Source organism: Loxodonta africana, chromosome 2 (genome assembly GCF_030014295.1).
Source record: "Loxodonta africana isolate mLoxAfr1 chromosome 2, mLoxAfr1.hap2, whole genome shotgun sequence".
Taxonomy (NCBI): Eukaryota; Metazoa; Chordata; class Mammalia; order Proboscidea; family Elephantidae; genus Loxodonta; species Loxodonta africana.
The window spans coordinates 230,010,730-230,032,508 of record NC_087343.1 but is presented as its reverse complement, the minus strand read 5'-3'; the positions used below and the strand labels follow the sequence as shown (position 1 = coordinate 230,032,508).

General features: G+C 52.8%; 1 protein-coding gene across 1 annotated transcript in view; it reads right to left on the bottom strand.

Moving 5' to 3' along the window:
* Positions 1 to 20,870, bottom strand: part of WNT9A (Wnt family member 9A) — a 35,077-nt gene extending 14,207 nt beyond the window's left edge. The window contains exon 1 of the mRNA XM_064279645.1: positions 20,776 to 20,870. Coding sequence (XP_064135715.1) covers positions 20,776 to 20,870 — 95 coding nt within the window. The remainder of the gene's footprint in view (positions 1 to 20,775) is intronic.
* Positions 20,871 to 21,779: the final 909 nt, after the last annotated feature.

Below are 21,779 nucleotides of genomic sequence, written 5' to 3'. Positions count from 1 at the left end.
AAGAGACTGTTGGTAGAATGATGGACGTCATTTGCAATTCTGGTGAGGGCTCAGAAGGAAGTAAGGGGAGCTATAGAGAAAGTCTCTAGGGTCTTAGAGAATCCACATGGTGCCAGCAACAGAACACTGCTAGAAATACAGATATTAAACGTGCCTCTGGTGAGGCTTTAAAGAAAATGGTGAACACGTGTTTGTACAATTGAGGGGGGTGATGCTTTTTATGCAGTGGCAAGGCCTTGCCTGAACTATGTTCAACTGTTTGGTGGAAGGTAGAACTTGTAAGTGATGAACTTAGATATCAGGCTAATGGGATTTCTATACAAGATTAAATGGATTGCATTCTTTCTCCTTGCCACTTATAGTAAAGTGTGAGAGGAAAGAGATGGACTTAAAAATGAACTGTGCAAAATTAGAACTTAAAGGTCGAGAAAATTCTGTTGTACAAACTAAGGACACATGTTCTACAAATGTCCACCAAGGATGTGGCTACACAATCTTTTGTTAAAGAGATTAAGCCTGTGACTGATGGATCTAACCAACTGCCACAGCAGAAAGCCCATCAGCTTAGACTGAAACGGACAAAGAAAGAACAAAAGGAAAGAACACTCGCTGTCTGCCTCTTGGAATTCTACAGGCAGAAAACAAGCCAAAGGAGCTACATCTGTTGTCCTCCAAGAAAAGAAAAGGACCATCCCTGGAGCAGCTTGGAGATCAGCAGAACTACTGGAAGGAGCATGGGAAGCAAGGTCTTCTTGGTTTCAAAGGGTGGGGTCATGGTTTTCTGCATCTCAAAGGACGGGGCCACAGCCTCCTAGGTTTCAAAGAGTTGGATCTGCACCAACTCAGTTATGGAGTAGAGGGCTGCCATTAAGGTGTGCCAGGAAGATGGGGCCACCGCCCAAAACTGAAGGAGCAGGGCTGCCATAACCAAGGGGCAGAAAAATAGGACCTGCCAGAGCCGAAGTGGTGGGGTCACCACTCAGATGGACCAGGAAAATGGGACTATCCAAAGCCGAGAAGCAGAGCTGAAGCCCAGGGCTTCCACACAGAATCCAGAGGGTACGGTCAACACCCAGAGTCTGGAGGGTAGAGCCATTGCCTAGATTGTCTCAGAGAACAGATGATTATTCCCAAGCCTTGAAAGCTAATATAATTTGCTCTGCTGGGTTTTGGACTTGCTTGGTGCCTCCAATTTCTCCCATTTGTAATAGAAATGTCTACCTTGTATCTGTTCCACCATTGTACTTTGGAAACAGATAATTTGTATTCTAGATTTCACAGGTTCACAGATGAAGAGGAATTTTGTCCCAGGATGGAATATATATAACTTCTCACCCTTATTTGATTTCGATGATTCAGAAGATGAGCTTTTCAGACTTTTGAGATGATGTCATGGGGTGAATGTTTTGCATGTAGCAAAGACATAAATTTGGGGGGCAGGGCAAAGGCTGGAATGTTATGGATTGAATTGGTAATTCAACCCATTTGGTAATGGGTTGTCTTTGTTAAGTTAATGAGGCAGAATTAGTAGAGGGTGTACCCTGAGTCAATCTCTTTTCATATATAAAAGAGAATAAATGCAAGCTAGCAAGTAGAGATGGGGAAGGGAGGTGCCAAGCCACATGAAGATATCCACGAGCAGAAGTTCAAGGAGACAAGGTCCTTCCTCCAGAGCCAGGAGAGAGAGAAAGCCTTCCCCTAGAACTGGCATTCCCTCCTGAATTCAGATTTCTAGTCTCCTAAACTGTGAGAAAATAAATTTCTGTTTGTTAAAGCCATCCACTTGTGGTATTTCTGTTACAGCAGCACTAGATGACTAAGACACTTATCTACCAAAAGCACTTCCATTTTTGCCTTCACAGTCAGTTCTCCTATTCTGCTAGAAGTGATGTCTGTGTAGGATGTGAGGTGGGGGCCTACTGTCACCTCCATGAGGACACCTATCATCCTAGCACAATTTATTGGAAAGACCCTTGCTCTGCTGCTCTGCAATGCCACCAAGATCACCCTGAGTGTGTGGTTTCATTTCTGAGCCCTCCTCTCTGTGCCGGTGGTCTTCAGAGCCTGGGCCAACACAAGTCTGACATTTATTATAACTTTATCATAAGCCACGATGCCCAGTGACGGAACTCCTTCCACCTGGTTCTCTAAGAATGTCTCGGTTCTTTGCATCTGTGTGTGTTTTTTTTTAGAATTCACTCATCAAATTACACACACACTTGACAGGGTGTTTATTGGGACTGTGGGGAACTGACCAGTTTATAATATTTAATCTCTAAATCAGTGAACATGGTATTTCTCTCCACTTATTTAGGAATTCCTGTCATTCTCTAAAGTTTTATAGGTCCTCCACCCAGAGGCCTTATCTAGTTGTTAGATTTATTGGATCTAAATGCTGGGTTCCATTTACAATAACATCCAAAGATAAAATTTCATTTTCTCTATCTGCTGCTGATATACAAAAACACAACTCAATCCCATATTGACTTAGTATTCAGCAACCTTGCTGAATTTGGTCTGCAAAATATGGCCTTAGTTTCCTTTTTCTTGCCTTACTGCAGAACAATGTTGCAGAAACTGCCAACTGCCTCCAAAATCCAGCCTTCCCTGCTTCCACAGAGATGGAGTTGTGGGCGCACAACTCAAAAGCTGCCCCGTCAGACTGCATCTCTCAGCTCCCCTTGCCATTAGGTGTAGCCATGAGGCTAAGTCCTTGCCCATCGAATGTGGGAGGGTTGTGAGCACCACTCCCAAGTAGAGGCTCAGGACTGGGGGGCCTGTTATCTTGCTCATTTCCCTTCCACAACCAAAGACACATCTCTGCCACCCAGACTCAACCACACAGGCTATAAGGACCGCTCTAAAGAATGGTAGAGAAACAAGATGTAGGAGAGTAAACATCCTGGAATAAATGTGTCCACTGAGCCAGAGCTCAAATTGTTATGTGAGAGAAACAACCTCCCATCTTGTTTGAGCCCTTACAAAACGGAAGGGATCCGTTAGCAGCACTCCAACACATACAAGGGTGAAAGTAGGCATCCTGTCTTATTCCTGATCTTAAAAGGAAAGTTTTAATCTAAGATATTCCACTGGTCTCACCCCTTCGGGAGCAATGAAGAATGAAGAAAACTAAAGACACAAGGGAAAGATTAGTCCAAAGGACCAATGGACCACAACTACCACGGCCTCCACCAGACTGAGTCCAGTACAACTAGATGGTGCCCAGCTACAGCCACTGACTTCTCCGACTACGATTACAATAGAGGGTCCCACAGAGATGCTGGATAAAAATGTAAACAAAATTCTCACAAAAAAAGACCAGACTTACTGGTCTGTCAGAGTCTGGAGGAACCCCGAGAGTATAGCCCCCAGACACCCTTTTAGCTCAGTAATGAAGTCACTCCTGAGGTTCACCCTGCAGCCAAAGATTAGACAGGCCCATAAAACAAAATGAGACTACAGGGGCACACCAGCCCAGGGGCAAGGGACAAGAAGGCAGGAGGGAACAGGAAAGCTGGTGATAGGAAAATCAAGGCCGAGAAGGGAGAGCATTGACAGGTCGTGGGCTTGTTAACCAATGTCATAAAACAATATGTGTACTAACTGTTTAATGACAAGCTAGTTTGTTCTGTAAACCTTCTTCATCTAAAGTACAATAAGAAACAAAAAGAATATAAAAAAATTTCAACATTTCATCCTTAAGCATTATGTTCACAGTACATTTTTTTCTATTCTTAGTTTGCTAAGAGTTTTTTTTCTAATAATAAGTAGACATTGAATTTTATCAAATGTCATCCTGCATCTTTTGATATATGATTTTTCTTCTTTACTGAAGTGAGGAATTACACTAATTGATTTCCTAATGTTAAGCCATGCTTTACATTCTTGGAATAAACCCTTGTCATTTTCTACATTACTGGATGTAATTTGATAATATTTTGTCTAGGACGTTTGCATCTGTGTTTGTAATTTTCTTCTCTCATGCTCTTCCTGTTGAGTTTCAGTACATTAATAAGTGTTCTTTTTTTTTTTTTTTTTTTAATTTCCTGGAAGAGTTTGTGTAAGATTAGAATCATGTCTTCCTTGACTGACTTCCATCTAGGCCTGACCTTTTCTTTGAGGGAAGATTTTCTTTCTGATCCAATTTCTTTAAAAAAAAAAAAGTTTTATTGAGATATAATTCACATACTATAAAAGTCACCCTTTTAAAATGTACAATTCAGTGATTTTCAGTATATTCACAGATACGTGCTACCGTCATCACAGTCAATTTTATAACCTTTTCATCACCTCAGAAAGAAATCCCGTATCCTTTAGCTATCTTCCCCTCCCCCTCCCCCTAGCCCTTAAAAACCCAGAAAGCCCTTGGCAACCACTAATCTACTTTCTGTCTCTGCCTATTCTGAACATTTCATGTGAACGAAATCATACAACATGTGGACTTTGTGACGGACTTCTTTCACTCTGCATGATGTTTTCAAGGTTCATCCCTGTTGTAGCACATACCAGTACTTTATGCCTTTTTATGACCAAATAATAGTCCACGGTGTGAATATATCACCCTTCATTTATCCATATGGGATGAACGTTTGGGTTGTTTCCACTTTGGGCTATTAAGAATAATGCTGCTATGAACATCATGAACAAATTTTTGTGGAGACATGTGATTTCACTTCTCTTTTTTCAGGGTGTATACCTAGGAGTGGAATTGCTAGGTCATGCTGTTGTCGTTAGTTGCCATTGAGTCAATTCAAACTCATGGCAACCCCGTGTGTGCAGGGTAGAATTGCGCTCCATAGGGTTTTCAGAAGCAGATCACCAGGCCTTTCTCCGAGGCGTCTCTGGGTGGGTTTGAACCACCAAGCTTTTGGCTAGTAGTCGAGTGCTTAACCATTTATACCACCCCGGGACTCTATGCTAAGTCATAGAGGAACTCTATCCAATTGTTTGAGGACTTGCCAGACTGTTTTCCAAAGTGGCTGCACCATGTTACATTTCCATTGACCCACTTTATTTAATTACTATAGGATCAGTCAATATTTCACAGGTAGCCCTGGTAGCACAGTGGTTAAACACTTGGTTACTAACCAAAGGGTCAGCAGTTTGAACCCACCTACCACTTCGTGGGAGAAAGATGTGACAGTCTGCTTCTGCAAAGATTTACAGCCTCAGAAACCTAACAAGGTGGTTCTAGTTTCTCCTGTAGAGTAACTATGAGTCAGAATCGACGTGACAGCAATGGGTTTGGGCTTGAGTCCGTATTTCTATACCTTGAGTCTGTTTTTAGTTATTTTCTGGTTTTGTCCATTTCATCTAAATTCTCAATTTTATTGGCATGAAATTGTTTATAATATTCTTATTTTTATTTGCAGAATCTGCACGATATCTCTTCTAGAGGGGATGCTAGTAATTTGAGCCTTTTTTTTTTTCACTTCATTAGTCTCAGATATTTTACAAGTCCTTTCTCCTATCTCTATTGCATTTTTTTTTTTAATTTCATTAATTTCTGTTTTACCTCTACTTTCTTTCTTCTTTCCTCGGGTTTCTCTTGCTCTTCCTTTCCTAGCTTCTAAGATAAATGCCTGCTCAATGCTTTTTAGCTTCTCTTCTCTTCTCATGGTGCCCTGGTGGCATGGTGGTTAAGAGCTCTGCTGCTAACCAAATGGTCGGCAGTTTGAATCCACCAGCCACTCCTCGGAAACCGTGTGGGGGCAGTTCTACCCTGTCATATAGACTTGCTATGATTCGGAATCGACTCAACAGCAACGTGTTTGGTTTGGTTTTTTCTTCTACTCTCAAGCACGTATTGAAGGCTCTCGACATCACAGCTGTTGTCACTACAAAAGCCCAGCCCCAGCTACAGTCCACGGGTCGTTAGTCGGAGCCTCTCACGGCAGCGTGGTTCTCTGTTCTCTAGTACCATTTTTTATTTAAAGCCCATTAATCAACGTTTACAGGTGTTCTTTTCCTCCTTTTACTTTCTATATCTTTATTTTTAGTTGTGTCTCTTAAAAAATAGCCAATAATTAGATTTTTTAAAAACCTAACTATAATTTTGGAAACCTGGTGGCGTAGCAGTTAAGTGCTATGGCTGCTAACCGAGAAGTCGGCAGTTCAAATCCACCAGGCACTCCTTGGAAACTCTATGGGGCAGTTCTACTCTGTCCTATAGGCTCGCTATGAGTCAGCATCAACTCGACAGCAGTGGGTTTGGTTTTTTGGTTTTAACTATAATTTTAACCATCTTAGTCTTTTACCTAGATCATCTAGCCTGCTTTCAATTATCTTAGTTTTTTACCTAGATCATCTAGCCTGCTTTCAATTACACTCAGTGATAGTATGGCTTCTGTTCACACCTTGTTTTATCCTTTCTATTGGTCAGAACTGTCCTGTTTCTTTTCTTCTCCTTTCTTGACTTCTTTTGGATTTTCATTTTCATTTTTTCTTTTGCTAATTTGAAGTTTTCTAGTCTTTTCTATCACCTTCACGGTTACTCTCAAAATTTCAATACAAATCTGAAACTTTTCCAAGTCCACTATTGGTCAATACCTTCCCTTTCTGGGTGATATAAGCACCTGAGAACACAACTTCCACTGGCCCTTCCCAAATTACCCTGGTGGCATAGCGGTTAAGAGTTACGGCTGCTAACCAAAAGGTCAGCGGTTTGAATCCACCAGGTACTCTCTGGGAACCCTTTGGAGCAGTTCTACTCTGTTCTATAGGGTCACTATGAGTCAAAATTGACTCAACGGCAACAGGTTAACAGGGTGTATTTTAACTCTATAGTTAGGACCCACAAGAGGGTTGTTTCATACAGTCGGTGTTTCCACAGTGACCATTTTCACTGCTCTTCATTCCTTCCTGCATCTTGGAACATAGCAGGTACCATCTGCCACAGTCTGAGTTACAGCCTTTAATGCTTCCTTTAGAGTGGGTCTGCTGATGTCAACTCTCAGTTTATCTGAAGATGTCTCCATTTCACCTTCATTTTAGAAACCCGTTTGCTGCATGTTGAACTTTCAGTTGCCAGTTATTTTCTTTCACACACGGACTGTGTTGTTCCATTGTCTTCTGCTTTCAATGTCACCATTCTGGAGTCAGCTGTCAGCCTCACATGCCTTTGAAGGTAGTCTCTATAATTCCCCTCAGAATGCTTTTATGACTTTTTTGCCTTTGGTGTTTTGCAGTTCTACTTTGATATGTTCTGGAATGGGTTGATTTTTATTTTTTCTGTTTGGAAAGACACCTGGCTTCTTACATCTTCTTGATAGCTTTAAACACTTTCAGAAAATTCTCAGTAATTCTCTTCAGATATTACCTCATCCCATTCTTGTTCTCTCTTCTACTTCTGGGGATCTGATTAAACCTCCTAGATCTTTTCATCACTTCATCTAGATTTCTGGACCTCTCACTATTTTCTGTTTGTCTTTCCATGTTACACACTGGATAATTTCTTATGATATATCTTCCAGTTTAAAATTTTCTTCAGCGCTTTCTAATCTGCTTTTAAGTAAGTCTATTACTTTAAAAAAAAAAAATTTTTTTTCCTAATTCTATTTTGTTTTTCCAGACTTGCTAGGTTGGTTTTGGAGGGTTTTAGTTTCTTAACAGATACCCCAAGCTTAGCTTACTTCTTTAAATACTGTGAGCAGAACTGTTTTATTCAGTGCGATGCTCTGTTTACTGGTCTGTTGCTATTACATCTGCAGGGCCTCACTTGGTCTTGTTTCTGCCCGTGCCTAGTTATCTCTGACTGTGTACTGGTCATTGGATTTGAAAAATTATTTGCAAGCATAACTGAAGCAGAGGATAAAGGTACTGTAATGGATTGAAGAGTATCCCTCAAAAATTCATGTCCTCCCAGAATCTCAGAATGTAACTTCATTTGGAATAAGGGTCTTTGCAGAAGTAATTAAATTAAGAATCCTGAGATGTGATCATCCTGGAGTACAGTGGGCCCTAAATCCAATAAAGTGTCCTTAAAAGAGACAGAAAAGGAGAAGATGAAGAGACATAAAGAGAAGATGGCATTTTTGGTCTGTTTTCTCATTCTAGGCCCTCCTGTATGGGGCCAGCCCTGCCCCAAAGCCTCTGCCTCTAGGTCCAGGATTCACACAGTGAAGTTTGGTTCTGACTACCACTGGTCTGCCTTCCAAGCTCTCTGAGGGAGGAGCTGCTCTAAACCCAGCCCTCACAGAAGAGTGCACCAGGGTAGAGTGCCCCTCTCACGCCACCACTCCACAAGCCACAAGCCACGAAACACCAGGAGGTATCAGAAGCTGGAAAAGAAGCAAAAATGATCCTCCTACAGAACTTTCAAAGGGAACGCAGCCATGCTGATACTTGACTTAAGACTTTTAGCCTCCAGAATAGTGAAAAGAATAAATCTCTGTTGTTTTAACTCACCAAGTTCATGGTAATTTGTTGTGGCAATCCCAGGAAACTAATAGAGACTTCAAAAAGGATTTCTTTATGTGTACTCCAGCCAGGCTCCTACAGGTCCTTCCAGTCCCAACTAATGAGATCAAGTGCAAGGCTGGGGGCCTGGCCCATACAGGGGGTTTGAGCCCAGGCTACCCCCATGCACAGAGCTGGCTGTCCCTGCCTGTTGGAGGGCCCCTGCGGCTGTGGCCTTCTGGGACCCCAGCTGCTGTGCAGAGGGTCTCCTCGAGCTTTCCCACCAGGTGCAGACCCTGTGTTTGCTCTGCCCCTTCATCCTGTGAGACCACTAAAACAAAAATTCATATTTCCTTATTTGGTATACTCTCAGGGCAAAAGCTATTTCCATATTTATTTATTCCTCTGGGTTCCTGTTACCCCTTCATTGTATCAGCTCTTTGACACTTCTGAAATTAATTTTTTTTTTAATAAATTCAGTTTTAGCTGTTTTCAGCAAGAGGACTGGTCCAAATTACATGGGTTGCTGTTACTGGAAACAGGAAGTCTGTACTCAAACAACGTTCAATATATTTTCATGTAATCCCCAACAACCTCGTGAGGTGAGCATTTTCGCTCCAGTATATAGGTAGGAAATGGAGGCTCAGAGGGCTTAAGTAACTTGGCCAAGGTTGTATAGCTTATAAACTGGAACGAGGTCCCCAAACTTAAAAACAGCCTGACTGGCCGCTGCTCCCCCCATGGACCAACCAAGGCTCAGGGCCAGCTCCCTCTGAACACTCTGACAGTGTTCGCTTCCACCATGATGCCGGTGTTCCTCAGCTAGGCAGGCAAGGCCACCAGTCAAGCACCAACCTCTTCATTATTCAAGTCATGGACACAAGTGAGTAGCAGACATGCACAAAGACATAAGGTCAGCTAAAAAGAAGGAAGAAGTTTCTAGAAGTGGACAGCAGCTGCCACACTGAGCAGCACAGATAAAGAACATTTCCATCACTGTACAACGTTCTACTGCACAGCATTGGCCTCAAGGATGGTGGTGGAAGGGCGCCTGAGAGGAGCACCCTACCCTGGTGTACTCTTCTGTGAGGGCTGGGTTTAGAGCAGCCCCTCCATCTGGGAGCTCGGGAGGTAGACCAGTGGTGGTCAGAAGCAAGCCTGTGTGTGTGAAGCCTGGACCAAGAGGCAGAGACCTCAGGGCAGGGCTGGCCCCATGCAGGAGGGCCTAGAATGAGTATTCAGGCTGGCCCAAGAGGCTGTATGCTTCCACGGTCTGGTTGTCTGACCATGTCTTTGGCAGCTCCCTAGGGCAGATGGGGAAACTGAAGCTCCAGGCCAGTGTGGGGTCTGCTGCACCCAAGGTGCCCACCGTAGGCTGGCACATGAGGCAGAGCAGGTGGGCACAGCTGTCCTGCTCATGTGACTTCCTATTCGGCCACACATGCTACCTACCTGGGCCATCCACCTACAAAGGCACCCACCACGGAGCCTCCCCTCACCCCACTCCCCTCCCTCCATGAGTGCTCCTACTTTGCAATTCCTTCCTGCCTTTCCTGAAACACTCAAGTGCCAACCCTGAAAGGCCCACCCTCGGCCGCCTGGGCAGAGCACAGCTGAAGCCCAGCATCTTACCACTCAACAACACTTTACAGCTCAGTCTCCGCTCTCTCAGCTCATGCAGGCAGGGCAGCTCAGCAGGCTCTCTGCAAAGGCCAGAGCTCTGGGACCCAGCCTGGCAGAGCCCCTTCTGTGTTGGATGGGCCACAGAGGTCTCCCTGACCCCAAAGCCCCCAGCCTCACCTGTGGCATGTGGTGGTGCTGGCACTTGGGCCCCCCGGCTTCACACAGGAGCAGGGCAGAGCCTTAGGGGTAAACAGCCCCAGAAGGACAGAAGCTCATTTGTGGGCCAGAGTCCTTGCCGTCGAGGGCTCAGGGAGGTGGCAGGAAGAGCCCAGTCCCCATAGCTGCGCTCTCGACCATAACAGCTGGCGGGGACTCTGTTTCCTGGTGCTGGGTCTGAGACCTCCCCCACTTTGAGTCTTCTGGTCCCCCTGTCACCCTCTACCCAGCACCCAGGTGCACATGCACAGACTCCCTCCACTGGCAGGCGGTGGCACTGATGGCATCTGAGCCTTCCACCATGAGTAGCACTGGGGGGTGGGTAGACCCCAGCATCCGCCCCGACAGTCTTCCCTCCTGCCGACTGGCCCCAGCCACCCAAACAGCCACCTCTGCCACCAGCTGCTCCCCGGCGTCGGTAGCCGAGAACCTAGGGTGGAAGGCTGGCGTCTCAGAAGCCATAGCTCCTTGTCAAAGAAACCTCAGCCCCACGAGACGGCATTTAATTTTCGTATGTAACAAAATCAAAATAAATTCCATCCCTGAGAAACTGGTTTTGAGACTGACCCTGTGCCCTCCCTACGGCCTGCAATTCAGCCCACCTCATCCTCACTCTTCTTCAGCAGCGGTAAGCAATAAGCTGGCTGAGGCCTCCTGGAGAGACGGCTAAGGGCATGGATGCTGGCAGGCTGGCAGCCCTGGGCTCCTCCCAGGCCACAGACATGTGGAAGAGGTGGTGGAGGACATGCAGCCCACTACCGTGCAGGGCACACACACCATAGGGTGAGCGCCGCAGGAATGCGGCACAGCGGACAGCACCACCCAGACAAGGAGGGCCGCGAGGGGCTCTGAGGCCAGGCTACCTGGGTGAGGGCAGCATGGGCCTGCTGGGCCGTACATCCCTTCTTCTGGGAGGCAAGCACACAGCGTTGTCCAGGTAGTCCTGGCTCTATCGCTCACCAGCTGTGTCTACAACAGAGCCCAGACCATGCCTTCCACAGGGGCAGTGAGCACACAGGAAGCTCCCAGCTCAGGCTGAGCAGACAGCTCTGATGACTGTCATCTACTAGAATGCAGCCCAGCCTCCTTCCCACAGCCCCAGGTAGAGGCCTGGACCCCTGGGAGGTCAGCTGTGAGGCACGGTCACTGGGCAGACATATGTCCTCAACTGTTCCGGCAAACTCCTCCACCATCATGGAGGTGAGACACAGCAAGTTCCCTCCGAGTGAGCTCCCACTGCTCGGAGCAGCCCCCGCCCCACCCAGTGTATGTAACCTTCTGGGTCCAGGGAGACCTCGAGGGCTGCCAGCAGACCGTCACATCATCCAGAGCAGGACAGAAGCCACCGTCTCCAGGGCTGGTACTGAAGCCTGAACCCACCCCGATGTTGGCTCCCAAAGGCCTGGCCCTACATGGGCAGCCCCGGTTCTCCGCCCAGCTCAAAGGGGTGCCCAGCCTGGGTCTGTTCTGCATGCTGGGTAAGCCCCAGTGCCCATGGCAACCTTGGCCACCCATGGGAGGCTGAAGACCCAAGGCGGGCTGCTGGACAGAAGAAGGGTCCCTATTGCCCAGACAGCAACCCAGGAAGCAAACGCACTCGCCTCCACCTCAGGCTGCTGCATCTTTGCCTTCTGGCCCCCATGGCATTGTGCCCCCAGACGCAGGCTCCCTGACCTCACTCACACCAGGGTGGACATGGACAGCGAGGAGCACCTCAGCCCAGCCCGCTCTCCACCCCAGGGTGACCTGGGCCGCTGCTTGTCAGGAGGAGGCTGGCTCAAGGCCCTGATCTGCCTCTCTGACGCAGCACTCTGGCTGTGTGATCCTCTCACTGCCTCTCCCCTGCGGGCCAGATCTCCAGCCCACTTCCCCTGGCTCCTCTACCTCAGGTATCGCTAAGAAAAACAAACGCAGCCTGAGGTTTGACTTTTTCCATTCCCTCGTCCGGGATGCCGGTCCCGCGGTCAGGGAGCTGCCAGCTGAGCAGCGGCATTTCCTCCAGCAGGCAGGGGCCAGCGCCCAACCCAGGAACCATGGCTGGGGGACCAGGAGGGCCGCCGAGCCCTGAGGCCTGCAGGTCACAGGCAGGGACAGCAAGGCCAGGGCGCCGCCCAGCGCAGAGACAGCCGAAGCTCAGCCCCCTGCCTGCCAGCCCCAGGGGACAGATGTTCCTTCGTGATTAACCCCACAGGAAGCACAGGTTAATCACCGCCAAGCCCGGCCTCTGGCCACACTCCGGACACCTTCAGGTCAGGCTCAAAGCCCACCAGCCTCAGGGCCCAAGCCACACTTGTGACACCCCCACACGTCCTGCTGGAGTACCCCTGCTCGCTCCCAACCCCCTGCCAACTCCCTGCTCCCCACTCCACCCCCTGGGGCCACGCCCCACCTGGCCGCTGTCCCTAAACCCAGCCGAGGGCAGGAGGCAGCTCCCCATCATGGACCTGCCCTCCACACACTGAGGTCTGTGGCTGAGCTATCAGCCTTGCCTGCACTGGCCTACCACGCCAAACCAGGCCATCAGTGCCCAAGGCAGCCTTCGATTCCATTCATCCCTGAACCCCTCTGCACAGCAAAGGGTTCCCCTAGGACGTGAGCCACCCATGCCGTCTCAGGCATCACGAATCCACCAGGAGCCGCCATAGAGCTACGAGCTCGCACTCTGCCCACACAGCCTGTGTCTGGGTCTTCTGTCTCTCCCTCCACCCAGGCCCACGTGGTCCCCCACCCCAGCTCAGGCTGGAGGCTTTGCAGTACACTGTCTGGCGGGCAGTCATCAAGGCCACAGGCCTGGAGAGGAAGGCAGGCCCCACTATGCCAACTACTGCCACCGCCCAGCCAGAGCAAAGCCCTGAGGCACAGCAGCCCCAGTGGGCAGGGTGGCCTGGCCTGTGCATGAGAGCTGGCCCCCCACCGGGCTCCACGGCCATGCCCAAAAACAGGCCTCAGAATCACCCACAAGCTTTAGCTCAGGGAGGAAGTACAGTGTGTGGTGACCCCTAGCCCCTCACCCCTGAGCTGAACTACCAGGGCAGAGTAGTTATGCTGGGGCTATCAAGTCGGGCTTCCTGGAAGAGGTGACAGCAGAAATAGACCCCATAGACTGGTAAGGGCCAGACAGGATGGGCCGGAGCCCCCTCTGCCCCTCAAGACCCAAGTAGCCTTCTTCTGTGCTGGTGGGCCTGGCCACCACAAGGTCAGACAGAAGGAGCAGCTACCAGGAGTCTGGCCCCTCAAGTGGGCCTCCCCCTACCCCACCTCGCCTCCAGGGAGAAGGCCAAGTCTACCTTCCCAAGCAGCTGTGCCTGTTCCTGACCCTTCTCCCCCAGCTCAGCCAGGGTGGGCACCGTGGTACACCCCTACTGCCTATGACAAGGCACAAAGGAGGCCGGGTGCCCCGCAGGATGAGGACTAAGGAGGAGTGGGGAGCGAGGTCCGCTCAACAGGTGTCATCTTTCTGCAGCCAGGAAAGAGGACCCACACTCGCTGCTCCCTCCCAGCATGCCCGCCAGCCTTTATCAGCCCATCTCCCCTCCCCTGGGGCTCCGGCAGCCACCAAGCCGTACCTTTCCCAGAAGGAATCTGTGTGCATGCATTCTTTTCTAGGAGAAAAAAAATAACCCACACACTTCTCCTATTGTGTTCATAAGATGTAAGGCTAAACCCCCTGGAGCCGGGGCCGGAGGGCAGCTGGGTGCCCTCACCCTCCAAGGGCCACCCCGGAAGCCACTGGGAGGAACACCTGCACCCCTGCTGATGCCCACTGCCCACAGGGGCTCTCCCATCGGGCCCTGGCCCAGGGTGGGGACCCAAGCCACACTGGTGGGAAGAAAGAGCTTGTGGAGCGGCCCGGAGGCGAGATTAGGCCCAGCTGTCTCTCTGTACAGACGGCCGCCGGCACAGGAAGCCCAGGCGGCTGTGGGCAAGACATCTGTTAACACAGCTGAGGGAGCCAGGTTGTCGTAGTTCCAGCCCTCACCTCACAGAGACATTGCTCCCATGTGAGCTGGACATACCCCCACCTCGGGGCCCAGAGTGGTAGAGGCAATCTCCAAGGGTCCACCTCAAGGATATGGTCTTGGACTAACACCAAGCACCTGTCTGCAACCAACATCACCTCAGTCCCTGTGTTGGGGGTCAAGAGCAGAGTGCCAGTCCTGGAGAGGGACCCCATATGCACCTAACAGAGAGCTGTGGGTGGGAGGGCCAGTCTGGGACCTCTCCAGAGCAGACTGGATTGGAGCGGGTAGGGAGAGAGGGGCTCTGGAGAGAGGCCCCTGGAGAGGCTCCAACACCCCCCTCAGAAGGCGAGGCACTGGCCCAAGGGTGCCTTGCTGCCTGCCCGCTTGCAGCCCACTGGCCAGGATGTCCAGGCCCCTGGTCTGAGCAGCTTGTCCCCTCCACTGACTGCGGGATCCTGAGTCCTAGAAGGATCTCCCTTTTTCCCCAGGCAGGACACCCGGGGCCATGGTGGGCAGAGCCAGGCTGGATCCCACCCTGTTCTGCCCCGATTGGCACTTTCTGGGGTCTCAAAACAAGGCCTGCTTGCCCCTCAGCCCACTTGGGGTCTCCCTCCAGCTCTCTCAGAGGCCTGGGCACCGCGGGTCAGGCCCATCTCCTGGACACTGCCCTTTCCCTCGTGGCTCCCTGGAACACTTTGGACAGTCCACGGCCCTCTTCTGGGCTGCGTCTCCATGAGCAGGGCCTTCTCAGAACTAGAGCTGGTACCCCAAACCGGAACTGGAGCTACTCTTCTCCCAAAAGCCCACCTGTCTTCCCAAATTCCTGCCTGCCCAGACCTCTAGCCAAGAAGTTGGACTGGGGCGAGGCACCAGTCACCACCCTCTGTCAGCCCCTCACCTGGCCCAGCTCTGTCCCCCATCTCTCCCCAGGCACTGTCACCCCTCCCTGCTCTGGGTCACCCTGGCCCCAACATCATTCATCTAAGGAGTCCTCTCCAGATCCCCAACACCCACAGGGAGGCCTGAGCCTGGCCTGCCCCACCTGCACTCAGGGGCAAGGGTGTCCCCACTCTCTAACAACCCTCCATGTTTTCCTTTGCCCACCCTCTGGCCCCACCATGGAGCCTACATGGCTGGGCAAGTTCCTTCTGCCACCTGGGAAACCTTTCCCACTTCTTCACTCCCCACCAGGAAACGGGCAAGCGCCCCCTTCCAAGCAGCCAGCGGCCTATGTAAGTGGCCTCACGGGAGGCAGGACTGGTAGTTGCATCCCTGGGGCCCCAAGCTTGTGCACAGGGATGCAGGGGACTATGCCTGACCTCTCAGTGGGGGTGGGGGGAGCTAGTCAGCTTCCCTCCTGACCCCAGGGGCCTGATGTGCAACACCCACAGAAAACACTGTGCCTCCATATGGCAGCCACCATGCCAGGACTAGTAAAGTGTGGCAGCTGCCTCCACACTGGCTCCCCCCGCCCCCCACCCCACCAAGCCAGCCAGCACAGGGAGGCAGCTTTGGGGAAGACCCAAGCCGCCCAGGGGCCAGCAGGGCTGGAATGCCCTATGCACAGCAGTGAGACAGAGGACTAAGGTACAAGTCAGGAGATGGGGTCGCCTTGGTCTGGGGATATACATCCTGTTTACACAAACAGCGTACACAACTCAACAACAAAAAGACAAACAACCCTTTTAATAAATGGGCAACAGATCTCAACAGACATTTCTCCAGAAAAGTTACATGAAAGGCCAACAAGCACATGAAAAGGTGCTCAACATCATGAGTCATCACGGAAATGCAGATCAAAACCATAATGAGGTATCACTTTACCCCCACTAGGATGGAAGCCCTGGTGGCGCAGTGGTTAAGAGCTACGGCTGCTAACCAAAAGGTCAGCAGTTTGAATCTACCAGGCGCTCCTTGGAAATTCTGTGGGGCATTTCTACTCTGTCCTATAGGGTTGCTATGAGTCAGAATCAACTCGATGGGTTTGGTGTTTTTGGTTTAGGACAGCTATGACCAGAAAGACAGATGATAAAAAGTGTGCACAAGAATGCAGAGAAATTGAAATCCTCACACACTGTGGGATTGTAAAATGGTGCAGTCACTGGGGAAAGCAGTCTGGCGGCTCCTCCAAAATTAAACATAAAGTTACCTACCACACAACCCAGCAAGTTCACTCCTAGAACTCCACCCAAAAGAAACAAAAATATGTGCCCACACAAAAACTCGTACACAAAAGTTCATCCGCAATAGCCAAAAAGTGGAAACAGCCCAAGTTGTCTATGAACTGACGATAAACGGATAAATAAAATGTTGGTGCATCCATATAACGGAATATTATTTAGTCATAAAAAGGAATGAGGTTCTGATACACGCTACAACGTGGATAAGCCTCAAAAACATGATGCTGAATGAAAGAAGGCAAACCCAGAAGGTCACCTGTCATATGATTCCATTTACATGAAATGTCTAGAACAGGCAAACTGTAGAGACAGACACCGATCAGTGATTTTCAGGGCTGGGAAAAGAGGGGAATAGGCACCACTGTAACGGGTAGCGTTTCCTTGATGTGATGAAAATGTTCTGGAGTTAGATCAAGGTTGGTTGCATAGTCTTGTAAACATACTAAAAACCAGGGAACTGTACATTTTATAAGGGTGTACTTTATGGTATGGGAATCCCACCACTATATCAAAAGGAGACCAGTTCTCAGGCCTTCCTGGCACCTAACACACGTGATGGCAAACAGGCAGCCCATCCAGCCTTGGTCCGGCACTGATGGCCTCCCGGAACCCTTCCTGCGGCACGTGGCTGGCAGCGGCCCCTCCCGCTAGGTCCTGCTCCTCCTCTGTGCAGGTAGCCGGGCTGCATGAGACAAGAGCAGAGGACCAGCCCTCAGTCGACGAGCAGTCAGCAGCAGGGCCTGGCCATGAGCAGCCTGCAGAGGCTTCTTGACCAAGGCAGAGTATGCAAGACTAACAGTAGAAAAAGTGCCTCCAAGCTTAGGGCACTTTCCTCCTCTTTCAAAGAAGAAGCCAGGCGGGAGGCCTCAGGTCATCGCTTTGTCCAGACAGCCCTGTGAAGCAGCCTGGCCAGCTTCCTCCTGCCAGCCTCCCGGAGGACCTCGCTGGAGCTGGCAGGCTCCACGGGCTCTCTAAGAAAAGGGCAGCAGGTCTAGGGAGCTCTGCAGCAGGCCTCGCTCAGCCCCTCTCTGGGCGTCCAGCCCCACTGTGGAGTGGAGGCCCAGGGAGAGGCCAGCTGCACCAAAACAAATCCTAACCAGTCCCTCCAGATCCCCTCCCGGCTCTGACTCCACATCTGCGGGGAATCCACGGGCGGCATGCCCAAGGGTCTGGACTTTGCTGGCCCAGCCAGGGAACAACTCCCCACGTTTGCTCCACGTTTCATGCACACGGCCTTCCAGACCCCTCATCTCACCAAACCTTAAACATCAGCCCGGGGGCTGTATGGGTATAAGCCCCTGCTCACAGAGAGCAAACCAAAATTGTCAACCCACCCAGGTTCACCGTCCACAGCCTCCAGGAGGGGACACAGCAGATCTGCGTCCAAGTAATCTGTATCCCAAACTTGCCAGGTGACCTTGGGCCAGCCCTTCTGCTCAGGGCTCAGGCCCACCCCTCCGCCAAAGAAGGGCATTGGGCCAAACCAGCTAAGGCCCCTGGAGCACAGACATCACAGCAGCGCTCAGAAGAACCAGATGGAAACACCACCTGCTAATCAAGCCAAGACGCACACAAGCCAAGAAGACACTGGAGCCTGCCACAGGGAGGAAGAAATGGGGGTCCTCTTGCCCGGGGGGGGCGGTGAGGGTAAGCCCAAAGGGGTCTGGCCTGGTGGCTGGAGGCTGCAGAAGAGGGCAGGAGGAGCAGCGCAGCCTCGGGTAGGGTTGCAGGCTGGGGGAGGGGGCGGGGAGGGTGCACTTGGCCACGTGACGCCTCCCCCAGGCCAGCCTTGCTGGGTTTCTGGGCTGTAACTGGAGCTGCCTCCTTGCCTGGGAGCCTCCGTGCCAGGCAGAGCTTTCTGAGGGGGGAAGGGAAAAGAGGCCTGGATGGAGCCCCCTCCTCCTACTCCCTCTACACTCCTGGGCTCTGGGAGAGAACCAGCAGTGCCTCAAATGTCCCAGCAGACACCAGTGAGGCACCTGCCCCCTTGAGCCTCCAGCTCCAGCCCCTGCCCAGCCCTGAAGGCCTTGGCCCCATCTCAATTCTCCTCCTCCCTCTACCTCTGTATCTGGCCCTTTGCTGGACCAGGAGATAGTCCCAGATCTGCCCCAGAAGGTCACAGTCATGAACTGTCTTACACTCCCCTCTCCCTCCTAGACACCCCCCCCAACCAATGTTCCCTGGGCTCTGCATGACCAGGCACACCCCGGCCTGAGGTCCCCTCTAGCCGTCCTCTGGTCCCTCCTCCACCGTCCACCCAGTTGGCATCTGTCCTGCTCTCCCAGGAAGCGTCCCTCTGCTCCTGCCACCTGGTTTGGGGAGATCCCACTTTCTGTCACACAGTCCCCCAGGGCAACATGCCTGCCTCCTCTTTCTTCTTGCCCAGTACAGCTAGAAAGAGAGCTGGGCTCACAGAGCTGAACTCAGAAGACGCTCTCTTGATGCCTTTTGGGGGGCAGAAAGCAGGGGTCAGGGGGCTGGCTGGAAGAGCCACTGACAGCTCTGAAGCACTTACTAGCTGCAACACAGGGTTTGTTCCCTGCAAGGGAGCTAAACACATAAAAAAAAAAAAAAAAATTTTTTTTTTTTTTTTAACACATACATAAGTCTAAAACAGCAGAACACAATGACCCCCAGAGGGGAAAAGCACAGAGAGAGCTTGGAGAAAGAGGAGTGTTGTCTGTGTGGCTGGCAGTGCTGAGCAAGACCCAGACCTCCAAAAGGCCCACCAGACTGGACCTCAGGGGGAGTGGGACCAGAAGCAGAAGACTGCAGGCAGAGAAGGTTACTGAGCAAAGCCCCGGTGCAGACAAGCCAGGGTGTGTGCAAAGCTGGGGAGCAGTCCCATGTGCTGGGGCCTGGGAGAGCAGGAAAGCACGGCTGGCCTACAAGACCTTTCAGTGACTCACCATGGACCTGTAGCCAGAGTACGCACCCTTTAACCCTCCCTCCTGTCCAGGCAGGCATAGCTCAGGGCCTCCCTGAGTGTCTCTAGGGGCTTGCCGACCCTCCTCACAGCAGAGGGGCCCTAAAGGCCTTGCACACAGTGGGCCCAGGTCCAGGAGCCCGGAGAGGGTTCGGGGTAGGGACTCCAGGGAAAGGAGACACGGAACTGACCCTGGAAGACGACCCAGGAGAAAGGAACAGAAGGAGAAGAAAGGGGGAGAAAGAAAAACACAAAAGGAAAGTTTCCCATGAAAATATTTTATTTTCTTTGAGAACAGGATACACCTGCAGGGCTCCTCGGCCCAGTCGGCCTCTCCCCGCCCAAGCCAGGGCCAGATTCCTAGGCCAACGGGGCCCTCTGCCGGCCAGGCCGCTGAGCGCGGGCGCCCCGGGCCAGGGCAGAGGAACAGGTGACAGGCGGTGGGCGGCAGCCAGGGAGCGCCCGCCGGACCGCAGGACGCCCAGGACAAGGGCTCGGTCGGACGGGGAGAGGGCGGCCTCGGCTCCCTGGCGAGGCTCCCAGGGGTGGCACCCCGAGAAGGGAGGCAGTGAAGGGTGGGGAGAGCCGGTGTCCTGCCTGGGTGCCACCCTGGACCTCGGTGTGCAAAGCGCAGCAAGGATCCCTAAAAGTCGTTCGGCGCGGACATCCCTGATGTGGGAGAGAGGGAGGGTGAAGGAAAGGAAGGAAAGGAGAGAGACGCGCCAAAACCACAATCGGCCGCAAACTGCTGGTGCAGAAGAAACGGGACCGCGGAAAGCGGCCCCGCGAGACAGCAGGGAGGCAGTGGCGCTGCCACGGCCTCAGCCGGGCGCCGGGTCCTACCGACTATGCTGTCGGACGCGCGATCGGGACGGATCCGACAGACGCGCTCCCGCGGGCCGAGGGCGGTGTCAGAAGCAAAGCGCAAGAAAAATAAATTCCTCCAGCTTGGAGTTATTTTTTTTTTTCCTTTGGGGCTCAGTGCAAAGAACATCTGGATTTTGTACGTATTTTTTTTGTTGTTGTTAAATTAACTTCTCGAGGAGAGAAAGGAGGGGGAAGCTGCAAAGGGGGTGGGCAGGGGCCGAGAAGGCTCGAGCCGTTTGGCAAGAGCAGGCGGCCTACGCGAGCCGGGACCCGTCCTGGTCCCTGAGCGCCAGGCAGTCCGGCGCACGGCGACGGCGACTCCAGGGTCACGGAGAACCGCGGCTCCGCGCAAGCCCGTCTGGGACGCTCACCCCCCCCCACCCCCGCCGCGCCGCGGGAACAGCGACCCGCCGGCCGACCGACGCGCGCGCCGCAAACAAACAGCTCCGGGCAACCCTGGCAGCCCCAACCAAACCCCGGGCCCGGGCACCTGGCACCTGGCCGGGCCGCTGTGCCCAGGCCCGCGGGCGCCACCGCCAAAGCGCCGGCGCCCCCGGCCCCGCGGCGCGCCCGCCCCCAGCCCGGGCCGCAGAGGGGCACCTACCCGAAGTAGGCGGCCGAGGGGCGCAGCGCAGCGAGCAGCAGCGTCAGCGCGAAGGACGCGGCGAGCCAGCGCGCCAGGAGGGGCCCATCCAGCATCTTGCTGCGCCGCGGCGGCTGACCATCGCGCTCCCCCCGGCTCCGAGCAGGGCGCGCCGCGGGCCGCCGCCCTCTTATAGCGCCCGGAGCGCCGGGGGCAGCCGGGGGCGGGGCCGCGCCCGGCCAGCTGGGGCCGCTCCGCCCCGCGCTCGGGGCGGGGGGGACGCAGGCCAGGGGAGGGGCCGAAACCCGAGCCGTGCCGGGCCCCGCCCGCGTCTCCGCCCGGCCACTCGGGGCCCGGGGCGCCCCTTTAGGGGCGGGGAGGGGCGGGGCCTCAGGCGGGCCCGCCCGGGTGAGGTGGGGAGAGCCTGAGAACCGGGGTCGGAGCCGAGCAGCCGGGAGGCCTGGCCCGGGCGGCCGGGACCCAGCCGGGCTGGGGGGGTGCTGGCGGCCCGGGACGAGACGGCCGTTGGGGAGGGGGGAGCCAAGGGCGTGGTGTTGGCAGCTCCGGAGCTAGACGGCCGGGGGCGGGGGCGGGGCTGGAACCCGGGCCGCTTAGGCTGGGGCCACAGGAGACACCTGGCCGCGCGCCCGGAGCTGAAGCGCTATTCGGGCGTTCCCCGGGGAGGATCTGCGTGAGAAGGGGAAAGCGAGCCCGCAGGTAGCCCCACGCCCCTTTGCAAAGCTGGAACGCTCAATGATTAAAGCCAAAGAGGTTCACCTTCCTGGTCCAGCTCTTCCGCCGCTTTTGCCCTAGAAATGAGGCGACCTGAGCAGCTGGGCGCCAGGTTTAGTTGTTCAACCCTTTGGGACCTCGGATACTCCATCATTAAATTGAGGGACATAAACACCAAAAAAAAAAAAAAAAAAGCCTACTGCCAACAAGTCGATTCCAACTCATAGCGACCGTGCAGGACAGAGTAGAACTGCTTCCATAGGGTTTCCAAGGCTGGCCCTGGTGGCTCAGTG